General features: G+C 44.9%; 1 protein-coding gene across 2 annotated transcripts; it reads left to right on the top strand.

Annotated features, from left to right (window-relative positions):
- The first annotated feature begins 11101 nt into the window (after positions 1-11101).
- On the top strand, positions 11102-26499 carry DCSTAMP (dendrocyte expressed seven transmembrane protein). 2 transcript variants are annotated; one of them, XM_031439473.2, is made up of 4 exons: positions 11102-11128; positions 20555-21596; positions 24951-25259; positions 26135-26499. In XM_031439473.2, exons 2-4 carry the CDS (start codon positions 20568-20570, stop codon positions 26207-26209), a joined length of 1413 nt encoding a protein of 470 aa, XP_031295333.1. In that variant the 5' UTR covers positions 11102-11128; positions 20555-20567; the 3' UTR covers positions 26210-26499. The 2 variants fall into 2 exon arrangements, with proteins under 2 accessions (XP_031295333.1, XP_064332731.1); XM_064476661.1 differs by lacking the exons at positions 11102-11128; positions 24951-25259 and having other exon boundaries at positions 20568-21394.
- The last annotated feature ends 217 nt before the right edge of the window (positions 26500-26716 follow it).

The raw sequence follows: 26716 nt of genomic DNA, 5'->3' as shown, positions 1-26716 counted from the left end.
GACATTCTGAGCCGTCAGGCCACTTCTCCCCTTAGTCCTCAAGTCCCTCCCATCAGTTATTTCTGGCCTTACCTAATGGGTCCTTTTAATAGCAGGCAGTAACAATTTATTAGCAATTTTCCAGACTTTGCCTCCTGGCTAGATCTTTTTCCATCTTGAGAGCTGAAGTAATATTTTTTCTAAAGCTAGCTCTCTTCAAGGCACTAAGGCAGGCCAGTCTGAGTGAGCCGGTGACACCTACAGGGAAGGAAGAATTAAATTAAGAAATTTCCATTTCCCTATTGCTTATTTATAAACAATTTGTGGTTTCAATTGAACAACTGTTAGGTGGGGGGGGGGGGACTACAGAGACCAGATGAAAAAACAAGTCATCTTTGATTTCCCTTTACAGAATTTTGGTTTTTTTTTGGTTTGTTGGGAGGAGGCAATTAGGTTTATTTATTTTAATGGAGGTACTGGGGATTGAACCCAGGATCTCCTGCTTAGAGCGCACTCTACCACTAAGCTATACCCTCCCCCGCCATTTTTATTTATTTTTATTATTTTTATTTTTACACAATTTGGAAGATTACTTTCCATTTATAGTTATTACAAAATATTGGCTATATTCCTCATGTTGTACAATACATCCTTGAGCCTGCCTTACACCCAATAGATTGTACCTCCCACTCCTCCACTCCCATCTTGCCCCTCTCACCTATCCCACTGGTAACCACTAGTTTATTCTCTGTATCTGTGAGAAGAATTTGTTTTTTTAAAGTAGGTTAGGAGGCGAAAGGGTAGCGGGGATAGAGCGGGGCGGGGAGTTCCCACAGCCCAGCCTCCCTGCCCTGCTTTTGTGACTCACTCTTTTGGTGCCTCAGTTTTACCCACGACCAAAGCTAGGGGAAGGAGAAACCACTTCCCTGTCTCATGACCCCCGAATTGACTCATGACCCCTCTCCTTCCTCGGAATGAAGAACTGAGGGAGGCGCCGGCGGCCCCCGCGCCCGCAGGAAGCGCCTGACTGTGGGAAGGAGAAATTCAGCCGCGGGGAAGGGGCCCGGGCAGCCCTTCTGGCTTCTCAATCGCCCGCCCGAGCCAGGAAGCCATCAGGGAGTCGGCCGGGGCAGGCGTCTGGGGCCTGTAAATTCAAAGTGTTTACCCTGATTATGGCCAAAAGGAAAGAGGCCAAGATGAGGCCAGGGACTAAGTCCCACCCTGGGACCAACGCCTCAGGCTTTCAGGCCAAAGCTGCCTTTGGAGCCAGAACGACTGCTTTCCAGGGAAGGGATGTGTCGTGTCCCAGGGACGCTTTACTTGTCCCAGGAAGGCCCTGCTCTGTTACCCTTTGGTCCTCTGCCCATTTTGCCCAGACGGTGGGTCCCAGAGCCGATCCACACCCTAGCCACCTGCTCCCCGCGCGTGTGCAGTGCCAGCTCTTACGCTCACTACCAACCTCTCGTTTAATTTGCTCGATAATAGACGTCACTGTGCTCAGAGCAAAACTGAGGCTCAGAAGGGTTAGTGACTTGTCCAAGACCACACAGCTAATAACTGGCTTCAAATGCAGTTCCATCTGCTTTATTGTTTACTTATTTTTCCAATATTAATATTCTAGTAAGTTATTGACATATTTATTTATATATATTCATATAATTAACATCAAACTTTAATATATTTGTAAAATTGTATAATATATTAAATGGTTTTATAGTTAATGACTATTATTATATTGAGGTTTTGTGTTACTTATTTTTCAAATAGACAGTCATACATGCAATTCAAAATTCAAATTATATTAAAGGAATGCAGTGAAAAGTCCTTCGCCTCAACCTTTGTTCTTCAGCCACCCAGGTCCCTCCTTAAGAGCAACCACAGTTAATTTGTTCCTTGTGTATCTTTTCAGAGACAGTGGAATACATAAAAATAGTATGTCTATTCTTTTTACCCCTTTGTATACAAATGGTGCACACAGGCTGTATCATTCTGCTCCTCATTTTTTTTCTCCAATCAGTATTTTTTGGAGATCACTCCACTTCAGTATATAAAGAGCTGACTCGCTTTTATTTATGGATCCATGATATGAAGACAACATATTAGACTTTGTTTTAATCTCAAGAGGCAAATGCTTCCCCACTCTCCTGTTTTATGTATTTATTTTAAAAGTTCCTCTTCTATGTAACTGAACTCAGATCTTCAGGTCTGGAGTGGATTTCCAGTGCTGGGGAACAAGTTGGTTCTTGCTGGAGAATAACCAGCAATGAGGTGATAGATACCGGGGTTGACCCCACACGAGCTGCTGTCTGGCAGAGTCTCTGCCCAGCCTCAGTCTGACCTGCTACAAACTGTAGTCCTGACCTTCTACAGCGAAGTCTCCTCAGCTCATACCGTGGGATTGGGTTTACTGCTGTCTCCATCTGTGATTAAGAAGCATTTTGGGGATTATTCTGCCATATGCAGAACCCATATTTTCAGGAATCAATGAGGTTCAAGATCACAAGTCTTATGAGTTTAGGGAAACGATATTGGGAAATAACTATAACTTTTGATGTCACTCAGAGCCATACATTTCATGATTTTTCAGTAATAGGGGTTATGGAATAATAAGATTTTTTAAAAATAGTTTTTATTTTCTAGAACAGTTTTAGGTTTGCAGCAGAACTGAATGGATAGTGCAGAGAGTTCCCATATATCCCTTGCCTTCACATATGCACAGCCTCCCCCACTAACAACATCCTCTACCAGAGTAGAAAATTTGTTATAATCAATGAACCTACATTCATACATCATAATCACCCAAAGTCTATAGTTTCTTTTACAAATTACTCTTGGTGTTGTATGTTCAGTGGGTTTGGACAAAGATATACTGCAAAGTGTCCATCATTACCATGTCACACAGAATAGTTTCATTGCCCTAAAAATCCTCTATGCTCCACCTATTCGTGCTTCCCTCCTCTCTAACCCCTGACAATCATTGATCTTTTACTGTCTCCATAGTTTTGCCTTTTCCAGAATGTCATATAGTTGGGATTATATAATATGCAACCTTTTCAGAGTGGCTTCTTTCACTTAGTCTTATGTACTTAAGATTCCTTCATGTCTTTTCATGACTAAATAACTCTTTTCTTTTTAGCATTGAATATTCCATTATCTGGATGTGCCACAGTTTATTTATTCATTCACCTAATGAAGGACATCTTGGTTGCTTCCAGGTTTTGGCAATTATGAATTAAGCTGCTACAAACATCCATGTGCAGGTGTTTGCATGGACTTAGGTTTTCAACACCTTTGAGTAAATACCAAGGAGAGTGGTTGCTGGATTGTATGTTAAGAGTATATTTAGTTTTCTAAGAAACTGTCAAACTGTCTTCCAATGTAGCTGTACCATTTTGCATTCCCACCAGCAATAAATGAGAATTGGTATAATAGGATTCCAAAGCTGGAAATGACCTTAGAGGTCACCTGGTTTACCCTGCTATATTGCAAAGGAAAAACAGAAGCACAGAGCTGTTAAGTGTCTTGCTTGACAGTGAGCGGCAGAGGTATCTGTAATGACTAGAAAACTGATTATAGCATTTCCTACCCTGGCTGCTGGGTGTTATGCCACTAGGCAGCTTTTGTGGCTGAGGAGGAAAATACCAGCCTCTCAACGTGAGCTCAGGGTACTTCTAGTGATTTTACCAATGACCACTGTATGATAGTATCATTACAGTCAAAGGCTGGTTAGAATACTCTACAACTTTGACAGATTCTGCTATTTGATAAAATAAATAACATGGTGGCTCTTAATAAATGCTAACATAATGGAAACATCAAGAAAAGTAAATAAGCGTGCAACTCTGGTGGGTGAGCTGAAACATGCCTCCGTCATGGCAGCCCTCTCTGTACTAAAATTCTCATTTCACATGTTTGACTTCTCCACCAGATTGGGAATGCCTCAGAGTCAAAGATGCTGGCTTATTCCTTCTTTAGCCTTAGAGACTAGTTTGGTACATCTTTTGTTCTCATCAAATGTTTGTTGAGCTGAAACTTTGAAGCATCAAAATATAGCTCATTATTCTTCACAGAGTGTGAGGTGGCTGGCGTCCTATCTTACACATCTCGTGGATCTTGTATTTTCACTTTGGTGTCCCTTTGGAAGGTGGTACTCTTACACAGTTGTGTCACCTGCAGGTCAGACAGGTCCCTATGTTGCTAGACTCCTCTGGCTGTGGCTGGAGCCCAGCAGGCCTGCCAGGCATGGTAGGTAATGAGGCTGAGAAGAGGGGCAGAAGAGGATCTCAGAGGTCTCAAGAGTAATGGAAAGCAGTCTGAACTGTGACATGTAGCAATGCGGACCAGGAGTGCATGCTAGAAAATGTGTTCTGTTAACCAGAGGAACAAAATATAAAGTTCTGAAATAAATACACATCTCATATAAATTTCTTATGTGATGAAGCTGACACTTCCAATCAAGAGAGAAACTATGGATTGTTTATTTAATACATAATATTGGGCCAATTGGATAAAAAGCAACAGTACATCCTATAATGGACAGAATAATGCCCCACCCCCACCCCAGAGGCCCATGTCCTAATCCCTGGAAGCTGGTAATGTGCTACTTTACAGTGGCAAACAGGTGTGATTAAATTATGGATTTTGAGATTGGAAAATTATACTGGTTTAACCAGGAGGGGCCAATGTAGTCACAAGGTTGTAAGAGGGAGGTAGGGGGCTCAAATTCAAAGAAGCAGATGTGACAATGGAAGCAGTGTTTGGCGTGATATGATTGCTGGCTTTGAAGTTCAAGGGGGACACTGGCCAAAGAATGTGGGCAACCTCTAAAAGCTGCAAAAAACAAGGTTACAGATTCTTCTCTACAGCCTCCAGAAAGAAAAAAAAAACTGTTGATACCTTGATTACAACCCTGTAAGATCCATTTCAGACTTCTAAACTCCAGGATGTAAGGGAATAAACTTGTGTTGTTTTAAGCCATGAGGTTTGTGACAATGTGTTAACAGCATCTATAGGAAATTAATACAGATTCCTAGTTTATAACTTATTAAATAAGTATTAGATAGATTAGAGATTTAAATGGGACTATGACACATAAAAAACCCAACAAAACTTGTAGTGAGAGTAGAATTTTATAAGTATGGCTTCAAAGACAAAAAGAGATAGTGTATTAAAAAACCTGCAAATAAAAAAAAAATCCTGAGTCAAATTAACATGCAAATTACAAACTGGAAAAATATTTGAAATATATAAACTGGACAGAGAATTATCTTTGAACAGTAAGGTTAATGAATGTGCATTATTTTTTATAAAGAAGATACATATTTTAACAGAGAGAAATTCTGTTACTAAGATAGTTGTATTAAATATGAATTAGAGATAGGGTTTGGGCATTTCACCAAAGAAAATATAGGTATGGCAAATAAGCACACGAAAAGATGCTCCACATCATTAGTCACCAGACAAATGCAAATGAAAGCTACAATGATACATCACTGCACACATATTAGAGTGGGTTAAATTTAAAAGACTGACTATACTAAGTGTTGTCAAGGATATGAAGCAACTAGAACTCTCTCACACTCTGCTGGAGAGAATGTAAAATGGTACCACATCAGAAAACTTAAAAGTTAAACATACACCTCCTGTATGATCCAGCCATTCCACTCTTAGGTATTTTCCCAAAAGAAATCAAAGCATGTGCCCGTACAAAGACTTATATTCAAATGTTCATCATAGTTTTCTTTTTAATAGTCCCAAAGTGGAAACAACCCAAATGTCCATCAACAGGTTTATAGATAAACAAAGTGTAGTATGTCCATACGATGGAACACTACTCAGCAATAAAAAAGAATGAACTATTGATAACTGCAACAACACGGAGCAATCTCAGAGTAATTACACTGCATGAAAAAAGATGAAAAAAGAGAGTACATACTGTGTGGTTTAACCTATAAAATTCTAGAAAATACAAACTAATCTATAGTGGCAGAAAGCAGATTAGTGGTGGCTTAAGGATAGGTTGGAGTTGGGAGGGGAAAGTAGGAGGGGGCTCAATGGTACACCAGAAAACTTCAGAGGGGAGGGCTATGTTCACTGTCTTGATTGTGATGATGGAGTCACAGGCACACACATACATTGAAACTCATCTAATTACACATTTTAAATATGTGCAGTTTGCTGTATGTCAACTCTACTTTAATAAAGTGGCTAGACCTTAGAAAGAGATGGAAGAAACAGGTACATATTACTAAGTAAAAGAAGCCAATCTGAAAAGGTGATGCATACTGTATGAGTTCAACTACATGACATTCTGGAAAAGGCAAAACTATGGAGACAGTAAAAAGATCAGATGTTACAAAAGGTTAGGGGAGAGAGAGGGATCTATAGGCAGAGCACAGAGGAGTTTTTGGGCAGTGAAACTATTCTGTATGACTGAGTATCCACTATAATGGTGGACATGAGGCATTGTACATTCGTCCAAACCCGCTGAATACACAACAAGAGTGACTGGTAAGACAACCTATGGACTTTGGGTGGTTATGATGTGTCAGTGTAGATTCACCAATTGTAACAAATTGTAACAAATCCTTCACTCTGCCCTGGGATGTTGATAGCGGGGGAGGTTGTGCATGTGTGGGACAGGGTGTATATGAGAAATCTCTGTACCTTCTGCTCAGTTTTGCTCTGAACCTAGAACTGCTTTAAAAAGTAAAATTTATTTTTAAAAAGTAGCTTGAATAATTGGGATATGTGTTGTCTCTCACGTCAGGGCTCTGGGCACAGAGGGGAGGGAGGTTTGTTAAAGGGCTACGGATGCTGCTGAGGACCAGATGCTCCCCATCTTTGGGCTCCGTCTCCACTCATGTTATAAAAATGGAGGCAGCTTTTCAAGAGGTCATGGAGGCACAGCCACATCTAATAAAGATGAACTTATTTCTTTGTATACACAAAAACTCTCCTGTGAGCTCCTCATGGACATCCCCTCGGGTCTCCCTGGCCAAGGCCGAGTCGCATATCCATGGTTCAACTGTAAGCAAGTCAGGGAAATGGAAGGGAGGATTTCTCGGTAAGCACCAACCAGGGCTACACGGGCACCTCCGGCGCTCTGGGGCTCTGCTTTTCCCCTCCCACTTTGTCCAACCGCCGACCTCCGCCTCATCCTCTTCTCTCTGACTCTCCCTTCCTGCACCCTCTACCCCTGAGAGGGTTCAGGGGTGCTCACTGGGGCTCCCACGGGCCTTTCTATTTAACATAACTGTTCCTCCGTCTAGTCTGCCTTGTGTGGGCATCTGTCTCAACAGCCAGACATGAGCTTCTAGAATCACATGCCTCTTTCATGAGGGGAGTCCTGGGACCAAGCCCAGTTATGCTTGGAAAAGTGAACTTGAATAGGAGAAAAAGCCAATGGAGCTAGAAAAGGTCCGAGACAGGACAAAAAGGCATCGATGGTATTGGGGGATGGGGGGGGTGAGAAGCAGCTTCAGTACAGGAGCGGGTATAAAACACTGGAAGACTTCGGTATTGAAAAAGCAGAGACAATCAAGATCTGTAATTGTAAAAGACTCCACTCAGATGATCTCAGGAGAACAGACCTGGGACTATCACTCTGACATTAAAAGGGGAGAGTTTTAGAGCAGAGATGGCACAACTGGACTCATGGGACAGCGTCCTCTGATCGTTCATTCAATATGTAGAACCTGTTACCTCTAGTAGGTTGTCCAGGAAAGACAACAACAACTTTTAAGGGGCTAAAAGCTACTAAATGAACAAAATGACTACCTTGTCTACGCCAGGCCTTGCAGCCTCACAAAACACCCCCTCCCCAGCTCAGGTCCCCAGAGGAAATCCTGGGCTGGACGAATCGTGGGTCTGAAGTGAGCCTCGGATTAGCCATGCTTCATGACTCATCAGATCGAAAATCCCCTCTGTGAGACAGAGATTCCTGACGGCAGGAGAAAGAATGGAAGATGCTCCTGACCCCAGGATGGTACAGTCATATTGGCAGTGAGTGACTGTTCCCTGCGGCCACCTGTGCAAAATCCTAGAGACGCCCAGGAAATTCAGGCCCCGGCACTGGAATCAGGATGGAGAGATCAGGCGCTCTCCACCATCTCTCTTCTGAAGCCATTTATCTGAGGAGGACAGACACTCCCAAGGAGTCCAGCTCACTAATTGCAGACTCGAAGTCATTAAGGAACATTTGAGCTGAATCAGGTTACTAGTCCCAGCTGAGCATAGCTCTTCTATTCTCTAAATTCAGTGGAGGTACAGGAAGGAAATCTTGCAGCAACAGCTGAATCTCACTGGCTGGCATCCCAGCCCTTCAGCCTTAAACTGCACCCACTATTGGGCGTCCCCAGGGTCTAAGCTGAACTGGCCATTTCCTCCCTCTCCCAGTTTGGACGTTGCTAGGCAGCTCCCCAAACCATGCCCAGGGGCTCCCCGGGATGGCCTCTGGGGGCCAGGGGTCCTCCCCCTCCTCCCAGCACTGCACCCAGATTTGTGCTCCACCAGCCAGCAACCTGTCTCCCTCCCCTCTCTTTGAGCAGAAGACCCCCTCTTCTCCTTCCCTGAGAGGGCTGAGACCACCCTCATCAGCTGTCTTCCTTTTCTCCTAATCACATCTCCTTTAGGGGGTTGCTATGCTAAATTTTCTCTGTTCTTCGAAAAACCACAATCATTGCTTGTCTACTACTGCCTTCCCCTCTCCATTTCCATCCTTAACACAACTGCACAGTAGCCATGGCTTGCTCCCCGCTCCTCCTCTCTGGTTCCTGCCCCCACCCCTCTACTGAAATGGAAATGGCTCCTCCAAGAGCATCAGTGGCCTTCTAGTCACCAAAGTCGTGTTTCTGGGGCCTCATTCTTCTTCCCGCCCTCACCGTCCCCAGCCTGCTTCTGATTCTTCTTCCCTGACTCTTCCCTGTCTTGGGGTCCCCACCATCGCTTCCGGATGCTTCCAGTCAAGCATCTGCACTGCAGTCTGGACCTTCTTGTTCCAATGAAAACATCTTGCTTCAACAGCTCTTGTCCCTTCAGGACTGAGTGGGAGCCCTGTCATGAGGGACTGTCAAGGATGTGGCCCTGGCAGGCTCCCCTGCATCATTTGTGACCGTTGTCCCTAGCGCCTTATACTCCAGGCACATCCAGATTTCTGCAGCTCTCTCATTGGTCTCCATGTGCTTGCAGGTGCTCTTTCTCTGTCTGGAATGCCTCCCTTCCCACCAGCACTCGCCTCTCCACCTTGCTGGAGGCAGCCAAGCTCCTGAAGCTTTCCCCGAACATACTCCATGAGCTTGGCAGCAGCCCCGGCCCTTTGAGTAGCAGCAGGGTACCCTGCAGCCCCGCACATGACAGACAGAGATCCTCACTCTTCTGATTCCACACTGGCTGCCTCTGAAAATCCATTCGATCTCATAGTTTCAACTTGCAGCTCAAGTCAACAGAAATGCCTGGATGCTCTCCAGGAAGCGCGTGTCTGGCTAGCTCTCAGCTCTCTGTCTTTACCTGTGTCTTCTAAGCCCAGGTCCTTGCTTCTGCCTGTTCACAGGGCGGACATTTCCATCCAGACATCTGTCTGGGGCCTTGTCTTTCCAGCCACTCTCCCTAGGAACCAGTGCCTTCATGCTCTTCCTGGTTCAGGTGGAAAGTTCCGATCATCACTGATTCCTTTATTTTCTCTCCCCTAGTGACTAAATTCTGTCCATTCACTCCTCACAGCCTAAGCAAACAAACAAAGCCCTGTGTTTTGTTTTTCCATTACCCATTCTGGTTGTGATGGTTCACTTCCTGTGTCAATTTCTGGCTAGGCCACAGTACCCAGATATTCGGTCAAACATGAATCTAGATGTTACTGTGAAGGTATTTTTAAGATAAGACCAGCATTTAAATCAGCAGGCGTTGAGTTAAGCAGATGACCCTCTCAAATGTGTAGGGGGGAGGCCTTGTCCAATCAGTCGAAGGCCTTAAGAAAAAAAAAAGACTTAGGTCCCCCGAGGAAGAGGCCTTCTGCCTGCCATCCACCTTTGGACTCCAGCTGCAGCATTAACTCTGCCCTGGGTCTCCAGCCTGCTGGCCCATCCTACAGATTTTAGACTTCAGCTCCACAACCATGTGAGTCAGTTCCTTAGAATAAACCTCTTTCTCTCTCCACACACACACCCTATTGGTTCTGTTTTTCTGGAGAACTCTGACTAATACACTGGTCCTACCTCCTACCTCAGCTCCCTGCCCCTTACTCACTCCCCTCCAACCCACTCCAGTGATGCTCACTGGGTTTTTTTTGTAATGTTAATTTGCTCACAAAATTTCCTGGACCCCTCTGGTTTATTGATGGACAGTTGTGTCTCCCAAACATCAATTGTTTGTGTATCTTCACCATATTTGACATGAGTTTTCAGTGTCCCATTTATGCAGTTACTTATTTAGACTTTTCTTTACATCGACCTTTCCCAGGGATATTTGCATTCTGGCAGGAATGCATGAATTTTAAGATGAAAGTTTCTGCAGTTATATTATAAGCCTCAAACAAAAGGTGAAGAGTAGTTTTGAGGAAGGGTTTCGAGGCTTTCCTAATTCCTTGCAACCACACAAGCTGATCCTCTTGATGTGTAAGCTAAATTTCTAAGACAGAAAGTCCCAGCAAGACGGAGATACCTGACACAGATTATTACACCTGTCTTGGGTCATCAAAGCAGAGGTAGCTCCTTCACGCAATCTGCCTCTTCGACTGCAGATGGGAGTGGGGAGGGTGAATGTTTGTCTCGGTCCCACAGTCCCACTGCAGGGTGGGAGGGTGGGGGTGGAGAGCATGAATGAGAGAAGGAGAAGAAAGAGGGTGAGAGACCATCCAAGTTTTCAAAACTCACTTTCTTGTGTTTCAAAATATCCTGTTTCATTATTTTCTAGAACTGATTTCTGCAACATGTATTCCAAGGAAAATTCTAGAAAGAAATATGTCGTTCCTTTGCATCAATTATCCCCTTTGTCAATAGTAAATGACTTAGTCACTTCTCCAGGGAAATTAAGGTTGATTCATGGCGATGTGACCCGCCTGTCACTTCTGGTTCCTTTTTTCCTTTTCTATATCAAGACTCAGAGCCCTTGGGAAGGGCATTTTTGCACTCAGAGAAGAACCTGAGAGAAACCTGTAAGTAAACTTTCAAAATAATCTTGTTTTTGAAATTGCTTTTTTTATAAGGAAAAATTAAGTATTGGTAAACTGGAATAAACAGTTGAGACCGGAGGAAACTTTAAGCCCCCTCCTCTACCCTCAACAGTTTATCCGTGTACAGAAATATCAGAAGGAGAGTCTGTCACTGTTGGCCTTAGGGGTCTGAATCCCCTCACCTCAGGGAGGCCAGCAGCTTGAGCATCTTCTTAACAGAACAGCTGTGTGGACCTGCGCCATCCCTGGCTTTTAAAGAGTTGATCAGTTAGCGAAGCCTCAGGTGGGGAGAGGAGCAGGGCGGGCTCACAGACAGCGCCGAGCCCCTGGCCAGACTGAAGTGTGCTGCAAGCGCTCCTCTGTTTACCTGGTAGCTCTCATTAATCTTTCCTTTCTTGTGTGAAGGCTGCTTTCAGAGAGGAAGGCATTTGCTGGCTTTCCCAAGGCAAGAACAATTAAAACAAAGTTATAAGGATTTCATTCCGCCTCTCTGCACGGCTTGAGCTATTTTGGCAGGCTCAGAGAACAGTGTGTTCTGAACCAATTTACAAGTTTTCAAGAGGAGAAAGAAAGAGACAGAGAGAGAAAGAAAGAAGGAAAGAAAGAGAGAAAAAGAAAGAGAAAAGACAAGAGATTCTCTATTCTTTTGTCTGCCTTATGGATGCTGGGTGGCTGCAAAATGCCAAAGCCCTGAGCTGCCTCTGCTGCTCTCCTTTGCCTTTATTTCCAAGACTGTGGGCTGGCAGGACCTTTAGAACTGGGTTAGCCCAAGGGAGCTGAGCTGCGGTCCCGAGAGATGATGTGACCTATCCAAGGTCACACGCAGGCCAGACCACAGATCTCCTGTCTCCTCGCCCCGTGCTCTTTTTCTGTTTCACTTGCCCTCTGTCCAAATTTCCTTTAAAATGAGATTGCCATCAAGTCCTGCAGTCAGAGAGGCTGACGGGTTCAGACTAGGTCCCCGCAGGGGCTTAGCAGAGCAGGTTGGAGGCGCGGAGAAGGAACAGCGGCATTGGCAGTCGGCTTTATTTCTCCCCAGGGTGTCTGCAGACGGGATCTGGGCTTGAGCATAAGCCACTGGCTTCTGCGTGGGAAGCAGGGTCGGAAGGCACTGGTCTCACTTACTGGAAATCTTGGGATGTCAGACAAGGCAAGTGCTCCCCAAGCAGGGAAGGAGGGGATAGAACAGCACCCAAGGTCCTCGTCCTCCAGTCCTGCATTGCTTTCTCCTGCACTTGCAAAAGGAGTGAACCTGTGGGTGTCTGTCTGTCAGCCCCGGAGCGGCTCTGGTGATGTGCTTCTTCAGTATCCCTCCAATCTAGAAGGCTCCAGGGTGAGCCATTTTGGAGGCTCTAATTATCACTGTCATGGCTGCTGGCTGGGTCTTGTATCTGAAGCAAGGATGCATTCTTTGTATCTTGAGAGTTGCGCAAAAGAATCGCAGAACAACACAGGAATACTGGTCTACCTGATTCCCCAACAAAGTGGGCGAACAGGGCTCTGGGGGTGGGGGTGGGGGTGAGGGCCGGGAGCCTGTGCCCTCCACGCCAGGGCTTTTACTGCTGCCCTTGATGTTTAACATCCCACAGGGGAAACAATTGAATCCACTGTGTATGCACCTTGCAGCCGGTGTCTGCTGGTCTGTGCAGGTTGACGGAGAAGCCTGGTCGCTTCTGTTTCCCATGGCAACAGCTCAGCTCTGCTTGAAAGCAGGTAAGTGTGGGCTCAGGCTGGATACACAGGCTGCACAGTTCTGTACGGCTCCCGGCTGGGGCCAGGAGCTCCTCACCATTGCCCTGTTCCTTAACTTCTTCCCTTCTACCCAGCCACACAAAACTTGCTTTCATCCCATGAAAGAGAGATGCGTCCTCAGTGATATTCTCCTGTGGCCTCTGGCTGTGGTTTCTCCCCCCCCCCCCCCCCCCCGGGTGAGGCACAAACCGTAGTTTAGGGATAAAGGCAGAAAAGTGGTGCTTATTCTTGGGATATTGCTGTTGATAAAAGCAAAAAGCAGGTACATGTTCCTGCAGAGACACCAGTGTTGAGTCTGGAGATAAATGTTACTGATAATGGAGACATAATAAAGAGAAACTGCAGGTTAAAGGGATCAGGTTAGCCTTTTAGGAGCTGCTGGAAGAAGCGATGGAGAGTTGGGGGAGGGACTCCATCCAGTAGCACAAATGAGAGGAATAAAATAGAGTTAGAGATCTCGGGGCAAAAATAAATATTCCCAAGGCATAGAGAACAACCTTTATGCATGAGACCTGAAACTGGCCTACAGCATGATTTTAAAACGTCCCAGGGGATAAAAAGAGGGAAAGGTAATCAGATGAGTGAAGGACAAGGTGAGGAGGGAGACAGCAGAGGGAAGAGGAAGAAGTCATGTGAGGATTCCCCATAGACCAAGGGTTGCAAACCGACAACCAGTGGCCAAAGTCATTGTCAGACTGTTTAAAAATAATTTGAGCCAATTTTTTTTTTAATACGGAGATGCCATCCAAAGCAAATTAGATCTCTGGCTTCTCTTGAAGAAAGTCAGAAACCCTGGCAACACTGGGTCTGCTTACAGACTCGAAGAAAACCTGCTGGGCTGGGGCTGCTGCTCCTGCAACTTCACTGGGGCCATGGGCTCACCGGGCCCCTCAAGACCCAATTTCTGTCACCCTTTACATTGTCTGCCTGACCCCTGCAGGCATTTGAAATGCTCAGTGCTGCCCACACTGGCCTAATTGTCCAACATGGGGGAAACCCCGACTCTGACCCCTAGTTCAACAGAGAAGGTAGCGATCAACACTGAGTGCAGCTCTCATCCCCCCACCCTGGGAGAGATGGTTCAGTTGGGAACGAGTGCCTTGCAGCCTGGACCTCAGACCAGGATGGGCCTGACCCCAGGATGGAGATCTGTAGTCAGCTCTGGATGGTTCAGTAAAGCTGTGCTGACTGAGGAGATGGAGGGTGCCACTTGCGGATGGCAATGCAAGGGGAGCTTACATCAGCACTGTTTCAGGAGGTGCACGTGACTGGCATTCTGAGAATGTGTTTCAACCAAATGTAAAAGCTACTCTTTGAAGATCATGTTCCAAGAAACTTGCCTATCCTGAACCCTCAACTGCCACTTAAATATGGGTTAGAATCCTGGCTTTTCCACTTTCTCACTGTATGACCTTGGGCAAGTTATTTAACCTCTCTGAGCTTCAGTCTCCTCATCTAAAATGTATGGATATAATAGCACAGAATTGCTATGAAGATTAGCAATAATGTGTATCCGATGCCATAACAGAGGCAGTTGGTACCAATTTGATAACTATTATCTGTTACTATTACTATTTTACTAATTCTTGGATGGAGGCAAAGGTTATAGTTTGTCCACTTCTCTGATTATTTTTGTGGTGCCTGAAGGCAAATTTGGTAGGTGAGACATTTTAACTCTTGTTACTTAGGACCTTTGGTAGGGATTTTAGAACGGGGTTCATGAAAAGTCAGAGATGAGATGTTGATGTGATGAGAAACGTATCACATTGTGGTGGAAAACTGGGATTTCCCTCCCATCTCTACCTCCAGTGCCAGGGTGGCCTTGGTAAGTCCAGTAGCCTCTCTGGACTTTCATTTCCTCATCTGTGGAAACGAGCCAGCCAGGTGTCAGCCATCTAGACCTGTGCTGTTCAGTATATAGACACCAGCCACGAATGACTATTTAAATTTAAATTAATTAAAACGAAATAAAGTTGAAATAATGCCATTTGCAGCAACATGGATGGACCTAGAGATTATCATACTAAGTAAAGTAAGTCAGACTGAGAGAGACAACTAGCTATATGATATCAATTATAGTGGAATCTAAAAAAAAAGAAATTATACAAATGAACTTACTTACAAAACAGAAATAGACTCACAGACATAGAAAACAATCTATGGTTACCAAAAGGGAAAACGGCAGGGAAGGATAAATTAGGAGTTTGGGATTAACATATACACACTTCTGTATATGAAATTGATAAACAACAAGGATCTAATATATAGCAAAGGGAACTATTATAATATCTTGTAATAACTTATAATGGAAAGTAATCTGAAAAAGAATGTGCATATATATATGTATAACTGAATCACTTTGCTGTACACCTGAAACTAACACAACACTGTAAATCAACTATACTTCAATTAAAAAAACAGCTTACCCACACAGCCTCAGTCAGAACTGGAATTGTAGGTCTATCCATAGGGAAAGAGCCCACAGAGCTAAACAAGCAAGTCATATGACAGCCTTATAGCCATCAGCTGTTAAAGGAGGCAGTGTGTTTACCCAGTTCTTTCTAACAAATCCACCACTCAAGAAGGAGGGAGGAGCAGAGAAAGGGCAGTCTTCTTGATAAAATGCCCTTCCTCTCAGTAAGGTGAAGCCTTGGGGGAGGAAATTCCCATTCAACAATCCTGAATAAAAGAGGATCTTTTAATGCAAAAAAAAAAAAAAAAAAAAAAAACACCCCTAACTAAAATAAAGTTAAAAATTCAACTTTCCAGTTGCTCCAGCCCTAATTCAAGGGCTCAACTGTCACCTATGGCAAGTGCTGGCCATGCAGATAGTAGACTATTTCTATCATCGTTGAAAGCGCTATCAGACAATCCTGAGTTCTAGAGATTGCTACCCAATGTCTGGTCCTCAGATGAGCAGCATCAGCACCACCTGGGACTTGTTAAGAAGGCAAACTCTCAGGTGCCACTCTAGACCTTCAGAATGAAAATCTACAGTTTAACAAGGAGCCCCCACCACCACCCAGTGATTACGGACACAAGTTTAAGAAGCTCTGATCTACAAGATTTCTTTCAGCTCTAAAGATAAAATTTAAGAATCTGGGTATCCACTTGACAAAGTCTTTGAGAAAGAAATAAGCAACCAGCTTTTCTGAATCCTGATTCCCTGATTTATTTGAAAGGAAAGAATTGGGGCCATCTGAAGAAAGATCAGCAAGCAGAATGACTATACCTCTGCAGGAAAGAAATGAACAGACATCTAAAGGCAACATGTAAAACATCACTGCTCGGAAGGTGGCGCAATCCAGCTCCTGCCTCTGAGCCTCCCATCATTGAGGCACTCAGTCCTTGCCTAAAGATCTTCAGAGAAGGGAAGTTCTCGGTTTTTTGTGGCAGCAAAAGAAACAAGAAGAAATGGGTTGCATTTACTGGGTGCCTTATCCCCAGGGCATCTAACGTGCTTGCCAAAGCTCCCCTACTTAAACCTCTGCAGGAAGGACCTCAGGCAGGTCTTTTATTCAAGTAGAGAAAATGAGGAACAGAGATTGGTGAAATCGAGGTCACATTAACCAGTGACGGGACAGACAGAATGGAACACCAGCCCTGGGCTCTTGGTCCAAAGCCCTCCTCTGTGGCTTGAGCTATAAAATAGGAGAGAAGGCATTCAGTCCTTTTGCTGCAGAAAGTTTTGGAGTCTTTTGGTGACGTGCTGTTTTTAGCACAAAAACAAAGAGGAACAATATTAGATCTGTTGCTTGTTAAGAAAACATGTGCCTCTTACAGGACAAAATTGCAGTCATGTATCTTATTTAATTGTTATTAGATTTTATTGCCAAATGTTAAAATTTTAATGTATCCATAAATCTATTTCTCAGTTTCAGAGAAACATCTTTATTAAGAACACACTATACAAGGATGAAGGGGGAAAATGAATCTAAAATATGCATTATTCATTTTTTAGGAAGCAAGCAACATGGTACCTCATAGAGGATATTAGAAAAAACAAAATAGCTGGGATTTCTGATTTGCTTTAGAGAAAAATCTGCTGACTTGAGAAACATGCTTATAGGGTCAACTATTTTGATGCAAAAAAAAGATGAAAGAGAGAGCAGATAGAAATGGGCTTGTGATACACAAATCAGCCCTTAAACAGTCACTGGCAGAAAGTGTGATGTGTTTCCAGCAGATACAATGAGCTGAACATTCTGTCATATAACCCAGAGCCCTGGAATCTGGACAGGGTGCATGGGCCAAGCAGATCTGGTCTGAATCCCACTGTTCCACCTACTCTGGGTGATCGCTGACACATTTCAGCAAGCACTCTGAGCCTCAATTTCCATTGTGTGAAATGCAAAGAGCATCTGTCTCCAGAGGCTTCAGGGAGGATGCAGGGAGATGCTATATGTAAAGTACTCCTCAGACATAATAGGCAATTAATACCTATTAGTGTCCCAATTAGTCAGATAATGGCTTGAGGTCAAATCCATAGCCATGACAAAGAAAGCAAATGGGGACACATCAGGAGGAGATCTGCTTGAGTACTGGCTGTTCTGCCCACTGTTCGCCTGCTCCCACTGACTGACCCGGTCCTGCCCAGGCAGTGAAGCAGGTCTGACTCACATTGGCAACGCTGGGAAGGGTCAGGAGCACAGGGCCCATCAGTGATTTCTGGGGGTCAGAGAGGCGTGGGAGTGGAGTCGGTGCACGGGAGCGCTGCCAACCTTCAAACCAACCTCCAATTCTGGAAGGAAGCAAGTCTGCAGGAGAAAAGAACTATGTTCTTTTGCTGATCCCCATCCTAATGACCAGTTATTCCATTTCCCCTTCCTCCTGCTGGAGTAAGAACATCCTCTTATGGAGGGTCCTGAATCTCCAATCAGGCCAGTCCCACATGGTAATGACCCTTCTTCAACACAATTTCTCTCTGTATCCCTTTTCTGAGCTGAACTTTCCCATTTAGATTATGTGCCAGGAACAGCAAGTCTTCCATACTATTGCTGGAGAAATATCCACAGGTTTGCTCCTAACCTGCCTACTTCCCCACCTCATTTCTCCCCTTCATTAACCTCATTCAGGCTGAACCCAGAAAGAGAATTGGGTTGCTCAGTTCATGCCCTCTAGCCAATGTATGGACACCTGTCTCACGTTACGAGTGTAATTCACTGGCCTGAACAGTATTAAGCTACTCCACAAATCCAGCCCCAAAACACCTGATGTGAGAAGGGATTTATTTGAGAGTATTTAAAAATTGACTAATGTCTTCATTAAAATTAAAATTCCATACATACAGTACAATACTCATCAGATATTTTCATGTCAATCAAGATCTCTCAAATTCATTTCATATGGTTCCAAATGAACCCAAGTCTCTCTGAGTGCATCCCAGACCTAAATCTCCATGACTGACAGGGCGGAGCAGCCCCAGAGCAGCTTTATTTTAGTTATCCCAGAGCTGGGAAAAGAGAAAAGATGATTAACTCAGTGACAAAATATTCTCGTTTTCCTCTTAAGACTCTCAGGAGAGAACTGCCCTCAGAGGGTAGGAGCAAGGGAGGGAAGGCACAGTGGTTAGAGCTGAGATACAACGGCCTCAGTCCGGAGCCCCATTTAAGATTTGCTTTCTTGTCTGTAAAGTTAGAGCACAAGAAAATAGATGACTATCAAAAAGTGATCTTACATAATGTGGTTTATCAAAATTTGAGCCTGTCCATCAACTGTAGGTTGGTTTCAATTAATAAGACCCACGACATAGCATTGCTGCTTTTCTCAATGAACAATCACGGCCTAACAAAGCAGCACAGAATTCAGGAGCTTAAAGTAATCAATATTTCTTATTGCTCAAGTGTCTGTAATCAGCTGGTGACTGGGGACTGGCGCGTCTAGGATGCCCTCCTTCACACATCTGACAGTTGCTCGGCAATTGGCTGAGATAATGGAATAGACTGGTCATGTGCCTCAGCAACCCAACCTGGTACGGCAGGCTGAATAACCTGCCGAGCCCCACTCAAAGATGTCCATGTCCTAATGCCCAGAACCTCTGACCATGTTATCTTTCATGGAAAAAGGGACTCTACATGTGTGCTTGAGTTAAGTCTCTTGAGATGGAGCGATTATCCTGGATTACCTGGGTGGCCCTAATATAGTCACAAGGTCCTTGTCAGAGGGAGGCAGGAGGATTGCAGTCATGAAAGATGTCAGAGAGAGGCCAGAGAGAAAAGGAGCTGCAACACTGCTAGCTTTGAGACGGAGGAGAGTCCATGAGCCAAGGAATACAGGTGGCCTCTAGAAGCTGGAAAAGGCAAGCAAAAGGCTCTTCCCCTGGAACCCCCAGAAGGAATGCAGCCCTCTGGATCCATTTTATTGACTTTTTTTTTCTTTACATTTTCTAGCTGATTTTATTTATGTATTTATTTTAGGGTTTTTGTTGGGGGGGTGGTAATTAAGTTTATTTATTTATTTTGGGGGGCGGTACTGGGGCCTGAACCCAGGACTTTGTGCATGCTAAGCATGTGCTCTACCACTTGAGCTATACCCTCCCTCCTTGGACCCATTTTAGACTTCTGACTTCCAGAACTGTGAGAGAATAAATACATGTTTCTATAAGTCACTATGTTTGTGGAAATTTGTTACAACAGCAATAGAGGCTAATACACCTGGACTTGGCAAAAAAAAAGTTAGTAATGGGATTCCAAGAGAGAGGCAGGTGGGAATCATAGACTCTGGATAGGCATAGTGTCACTTCTGCCACATTCTATTGGCCAACGATGTCTTAGGCATCTTGAATTCAAGGGTTGTAGAGATAAACCCTGCCACTTGACAGATTCTATTTCTCTCACTTCTCGATGGGAGAAGCTGTGAAGTCACATCGTAAGAAGGTGTTGAAACTGAGCAGGACCCTGCAGGGCCATCCCAGGGACAGATCCCCCAGGTCCTCCATCTCTTCTTTGTAGAAACGCTTTAGTCTCCTAGGCCTTCCCCGAGTACCAAGGAGCAAATTTAATCAGAGAGGCGAGAAAATGCAGAAACAAAGGAAACCAGTCAAGCAAGAAACAAGAGTAACAGTTTAGCCATAAAACAAAGTCAAGGACCTTTAGTTCCTCCTCAAGGGCTGTAGATAATATCCTGAGACATATCCTTGAACTGTTTGGCAGATATTAAAACCACCACCAGGTAGAAGAAGTTAACTGCTTGCTGACCACCACCACATAGACCACAGACTTGTTGGAACCAGAAAGTTGACAACGTCAACCCCCAAAACATCACCCTGTTACCTCACCATCAACGAGTCGGAAAGATGGACACTAGCTGATCAGGCACCTGCAACCCTCTCCCTCATCTTGCCTTTAAAACCCTCCCCCAAAAGCCACTGGGGAGTTTGGGTCTTTTGAGCATGAGCTGCCCATTCTCCTTGCTTGGCCTCATGTTGGGCACCTTGCAGTAAACTCTGTGCTTTCCTTCACCACAATCCGGCATCAGTGGATTGGCTCTACTGTGTTTGGGTGAGCAGACCCACGTTTGGTTTGCTAACAGTGTGGAGACTGAGAATGGTAATGAATTATGGCCATTTTTTGCAATCAATCTGCCATCATGTCCTTTCCAAAGTGACAGAAGACATTCAAAGGCAGCATCTCAACCTGGTTTCTTTTTCATTTCCAGGGACACAGGGAGCATGGGTGTCTGGAAGTCAGGCACCAACATCTTCTTAAGTCTTTGGGGGATTTATGTGTCTCCAAGAAGCCCTGGATGGATAGGCTTTACTCAACATTTGGGAGTTTGCTGTTTTGTTGCCTTCACTTCCGTAGGCCTCCTCTCTGTGGCCTTCTACTGGCTTCCATCCTCACTGATAGCCTTCATCGCCTCCTGGATGGTCATGTGGGCTCTGCTGTGCTGCTCCAGACACGCGCGATGTTTCCTTCTGCTCTTCTTCCTCTCATGTGGCCTGCGTGAGGGCAGGAACGCTCTGATTGCTGCTGGCACAGGGATAGTAATCTTTGGACATGTGGAAAACATTTTTCACAACTTTAAAAGTCTCCTGGACAGTATGACTTGCAACCTAAGGGCAAAGAGCTTTTCCATTCATTTCCCACTTTTGAAAAAATATATTGAAGCAATTCAGTGGATATATGGCCTTGCTACTCACCTAAGTCTATTTGATGACCTTGTTTCTTGGAACCAGACCCTGGCGGTCTCTCTTTTCAGTCCCAGCCAAGCCCTGGAAACACAGCTCAATGACACTACAGACAAAGCCCTGGGTGTCTTGTACCAGATGGTGACGGCAACAGAGGTGGTGTCCTCTGTGGGCCGGCAGCTACTTGCCTTCACAGGGCTTCTGCTGATGCTGCTCGGCACTGGCCTCTTCATGAAGCGGTTTTTGGACCCTCGTGGTGCGAAGTTTGAGAATGTCTACATCACCAGACAGTTTGTTGAGTTTGATGAAAGGGAGAGGCATGAGCAGAGGCCCTGTGTCCTCCCGCTGAATAAGAAGGAAAGAAAGAAGTACACTGTCATCCCATCTTTCTGGCTGACTCCGAAAGACAGGAAAAACCTGGGGCTGTTTTTCCTCCCAGTACTTACCCATCTCTACATCTGGGTGCTGTTTGCAGCCATAGATTATCTGCTGTATCAGCTCATTTTCTCCATGGGCAAACATTTCCAAAGCTTGCCAGGGCTCGAGTTTCACTTGAAGCTGCACAGAGAGGTATGCGCTGCCAGGCCCTTCTCACCGTGTGTCCTGGCTGTCTGCTGGTCTGTTTGCAAAAGATCGTGAACCTCCCAAGGCAGGGCAGTGTCTTACTCACCTCTGGATTCCCGGTGCCTGGCATGTAGGAAGAGCCCAAAAACGTTGGTTAAACTGAGTTGAAATCCCCATGTTAGAGTGTGATTAACATTCTGAACATCTTTGGTCACCGTATTAGCTTCTTGTGGCAGCCATGTTCCAACAGAGAAGACTTTTTTGCTCATCCCATTTTTTTCTCTTTTCCATTTTGCCCTGTGGAAAGGTATGATTCTGTGGACATTCCAGAGGATCTGGATATGGTCAGATACTCATCTTAGTTTTTTTTTTAAACCCAGACATTGTGAAGCTGAGCTAGGTGGTACATGTGTGTGTGGCATGTGTGTCTGTGTGCATGTGTGCATGGAGTGTGTGTAGTTGTGTGCGTGTGCATGTGCGAGTCTGCGTGTGTGTGTGTGAACATGCTGGGTGGGGTGCACCAGCCTGGGCTGGTGAAAGTGCCATCCTCTATTTTCAAGTGTCTGATTCTTCTCCTCTTTATGCAGCTACAATAGGTAGCTGCTGGGGAAATCTTAGAGCGGAAGGGCAGAAAGGGAAACCCTCCCTGGAAACCCCACTCACTCCACTTCCCCCCGCTGCATCCACCCCCTCCCTCCCCTTCTCTCCTGGCTCAGCAGGTGCTGCCCGGCCCTGCCCCTCCTAGTCCTGGGCTGCTCTCAGAGTTGATTACTTTGAGCACGCCGCTTTCCTGAAGACTTCAGTTAATTACAAGAACCCCGTTGCTCTAGATACTGGAGCAGGGTGGATAATGGAAGCAGTGCTTCAAATGAAAGCCAAACAAGATTTTCAGACCGGCTTGCTCCTGGGGGAGTCGCTAGTAAAAGGGCTGCTCTCCTCCCCTCCCCCATAGCCCACCCTCCTCCTGTATTCCCCCTTTTGATCTTTCCCTCAGTTCTTCCTCTCCTTCTTTCTCTTTTAGCTCCTTTCTCATTTATTTCTCTCAGCCAATCCCCTTGCCTGTTTTGTGAATTCTCACTGTTTAAGACAGAAGAGGGGAAAAAAGCAAGCTCTGCCTTCCAAAAAAAGGCACAGAAGCTTTCCAATGACAGTGTCCTGACAAATACACGTTTGGGTGTTGCGGGGTCCGGAGGACATAGAGATGCCTAGCCCATGAGGGCTGTCATCAGGGGGCTCACGTCCGGGCGGGGGAGGCCGCCATGCACACTTGCAGTGACAGCAGGGCAGTGGGCGCTGGAACAGATGTGAGTGCCAGACTGTGGGAGAGCGTCTCAAACTCTCTCCTGCCGAGCCCGGGAGGCTGTGCCACCAGCAGCCGGCTTCTGCGTGACTGGCAGTGCCCTGCCCTGATCCCAGGGTGCCCTTGGAGGTTCCTGGTCTCTCCTGTAGATTTGCAAAGGAGAAGTCAAGCAAGAGAAGAAACACTGGCTCAAAGTTTTGCCAATATTTTTCTCCCACTTCCATACGATTTCAAAAAAAGAAGAAAGATAGAAAACGACCCAAAAAGAGCTGGCCGGATAGGTGGGCATTGTAAGGAAAAATAGCTATAGTTGCTACTTACTGAGCACCTACTATGTGCCCAGGGTTAGTCTGCGTTAACCTTTTCAGGACCATCTGATACCACAGCGAGTCTTCCTGCCATTAATCAATGACGTCTTGGCAAATTGTTTACTTAAGAGAGGTAAACACATTTTAATACACCAGGGTCTATTTAGTATATTGTTCGGTATTTTTGAGAGAGTTTATTTATCTTCCATACTCCCCTTCACCAAGCCCGTACAAAAGTGTGGACCCAAACTTTATAAAGCCCTGACTCCCGACTGCAAAATGCCCAATCAGATTCCTAGGCTAAGTAACTCCCCACCCCCCCCCCCAGGCCCCCTGCGACTGGATTCCCGCTGCTTTCTTATTGCAGGATTTCTCATCACTGACTCAATCGATGTGTTTGTTTCTTCAACAGTATTAAAAAGAGTGCATGCCTGTGCTCTGGGGACTGAAATCTATTTAATCGTAGGCAAACTGTCTTTTTAATAAGACAAGGAGAGGCCACACAAATGCCTTCTACTGCTTTAGCCACAGTGCTGGAGAAACTGCAGATTTGACTTGGTATTTGCATAGACATCCCAGGTTTGGGGTTTCTGGATTTTTTTTCACAGGTACTGGAGTAGATCCAAGATGTGTGGTATTCTCTGGGTGTGCCTGGGTTCTTTTCAGAAGTCATTTACCTCTTCCCGGCCCCAGGGCTCTGGGGTACTGGGGTGATAATAACTTACTAAGTACTCCAGTCTATAAGGTTAATGCTCCATCCCCAAGGTGCTTAATTTACACTGGGAGCAGTTTATTCCTGGGCAGGATCTGGTCCATTAATTCCTGTTTTACCAAATTGGAAAACAAATCCACCGAGAGAGACTGTATGACTTTCTCAGGTCAGGGGAAATGAAAGAGCTGAATCAGCACATGTTTCTCCTGCTGGTGCCTTGTCTGGGTGGCTCTAGGTCACCTGCCCTCTGGGTCAGTTTGATGAGGGCAGCTGGTTTATTCTCTTGCCTTCAAGTGGAAAAGGAATGCACCCCTCTTAGCATCCAAGAGGAGTGAGGCAATGTCCGCTTTTGAGATCTCTGTAGATAGGATGTTAGAGCCGCTTTCAGTAAATACACTATTCCTGGTATTCTTCCACCAAGAACAGTTCTTCCTCCTCCCCCACACCACCCCAAGCTCTAGGCTGATTCAGAACATAATTTAATGTCTCCACATCTTGAGGACCTTGTGGTCTGCTGACCAGGTGTTTTGTTACGATGGGGAGGAAATGACTGGGTCTTGAGGGGCTCTGTTCCAAAAAAACTTCTCCCCGAGTCGAGCTAAAACCATCTTTCATTAGTCCCACATGCTCTGAAGTGTAGAAACAAGGGTTCCATAAAAATGGGTTATATGGTCAACATTATTAGGAGAACCGTTGGCTGAAGTTAAACGGATTCTCTGCCTTCTTCTATGAGTCTTCAACAGTCTCCTGGGCATTGTGCCGCTCTAAAGAAAGGACAGAGCAGACAACCTTGTCTGATATCCTTCTCTCAAAGAAATCTACAAACCCACTTTGGAAAACACTGCAATGGCGACAAACAAAACTCATCCCTTCTCCTTTATTCCGATCATAGCACATAAAAGGAGCTGTGATAGCTCCTTCAGCCAAAGCTCCCTGCGTATTTTAAGATAAATGCTATATGCTGCAGGGCAGTATTGAGGAAGATAAGGACAGACTACAAAAATGGCATGGATCTTGATGATTTTATTCTTTCATTTTAGGAACAAGGAACTCAAGACATCATCCATGATTCTTCCTTTAATATATCTCTGTTTGAACCCAAGTGCATCCCTAAACCAAAGCTCCTTCTGTCTGAGACCTGGATTCCCCTCAGTATTATTCTTGTGATACTAGTGATGCTAGGACTGTTGTCCTCCATCCTGATGCAACTTAAAATCCTGGTGTCTGCATCCTTCTACCCAAACGTGCAGAGGGAGCGCATCCGATACCTACATGCAAAGCTACTAAAGAAAAGATCTAAGCAGCCGGTGGGAGAAGTAAAAAGGAAACTGAGTCTGTACTTCACAAAGGTAAAGCCAAGATGGGGGTACAACCTATAATTAGGGAAATTTTGAGTTTGAAGGACAAATGGAATTTCAAAGCAGTCTTCAACTTTACAGTAGGGCTCATATCCCCAGCGATAGGTGAGACACTGGTGGGGGTGGGAGTGTGCAATCAACAGACGTACATGGCTAAGTTCAGAAGATTCTACAATAGTGCTGGCCCAGAAGATCCTACAAGATACCCTTCAAAATGTTGATTTCAAGTGACTTTGTTCAGTTATATCATAGAGAGGCTACTGGAAAGACCCTTTGTAATTAATAGCTGTTAAAGGATGATGCCCAATAGAGTTACTTTACCAGGATGAGTAAATAACAGAAGGGAAGTATCTACTATGGCTAGGTAAACTCTGAAGAATTTGCTCATTCTCCAGTATTAAACAATGTATATGATAATGTATGGATATTTATACATATATATAACATGACTTTAATATACATATAAATGAACACTTGTCAAAGATTTTATTCAAATTATTAATTAAGAGGGAAGAGTAAGAAATTCCAACCAATTCAAAGAACAATTTAAAGCGCACACATATATACAGCCCATCAGAAATACCAGAATGAATTTGCTTAATGGATTCAAAACTGGCTTCTGCACAAGGGTGGATGGGAGGGTCAACTGTACACTACAGGGTGAATTCATTTGCATGTCCATGGACAAGAATCACGTGCATCGGTGCCATCAGCTATCTACAACTTACAGAATCGGAAAATGGTTCACGGACAATGAAAGACTAAACTAACCCACAAGGATAAGCTTTTCTGGACATTTCAAAGTTTATGTCAGAGGCATTTAAAATGACTGCAGTGCTCATTCATCTACCCTTGTGTTCCTGCAGATTCATTTCTGGCTTCCAGTCCTGAAAATGATTGGGAAAAAACAGTCGGACATTGCAAGTGAAGACAATCTGTGAGAGGCCCCACACCGCTCCTCCGCACACCGGCAACTCCCCTCAGGTCTACTGGTGGTGGTCGTCCCTCGTGCCCAGCAACAGGGAACTAACTACATCGCACGGTCCTTCGGGGCTGTGAGTTTGCAGGGCCAAACCACTTTTTCCTATAAGGCCAAGGGGCTACCAGGTAAATGGTTACGTCGTCTGTCTTGCAAAAAAGGCACATGATCTGTACTGTGTCACAAGATAACAGGACTATAACCTGGATCTCCGAGGGTAAGTCTCAGCATAGAGCAATATTCAAAGGAAAATAAATTAGAAAAAAAAAATCAAAATCTCTACTGCAGCCTCACAGGCAAGTATCAAGGAAGACATAAACATATAATGTCCGGACAACATCTTTAAATGTGTCTGTCCCTTCTCTGCCGTCCTCAGGACCTTCAGCGCTATTTCTTACCCCCACAACTGTCTGCCCGCCACCGACCCCTTATTCAAGAACTCCTTCCAAAACCCGTCTCCAGCAGCTCC

The sequence above is a fragment of the Camelus dromedarius genome, chromosome 20 (assembly GCF_036321535.1).
Source record: "Camelus dromedarius isolate mCamDro1 chromosome 20, mCamDro1.pat, whole genome shotgun sequence".
NCBI lineage: Eukaryota > Metazoa > Chordata > Mammalia > Artiodactyla > Camelidae > Camelus > Camelus dromedarius.
This window is presented reverse-complemented; position numbering and strand designations above follow the sequence as displayed.

What these genes read in the sequence shown, in the direction of transcription:
- DCSTAMP (XM_031439473.2), top strand. Translation starts at nt 20,568, where the DNA reads ATGGGTGTCTGGAAGTCAGGCACCAACATCTTCTTAAGTCTTTGGGGG. An exon ending in ACTTGAAGCTGCACAGAGAG is followed by an intron (nt 21,597 to 24,950) that starts GTATGCGCTGCC and finishes CTTTCATTTTAG; the next exon opens with GAACAAGGAACTCAAGACAT. An exon ending in TGAGTCTGTACTTCACAAAG is followed by an intron (nt 25,260 to 26,134) that starts GTAAAGCCAAGA and finishes GTGTTCCTGCAG; the next exon opens with ATTCATTTCTGGCTTCCAGT.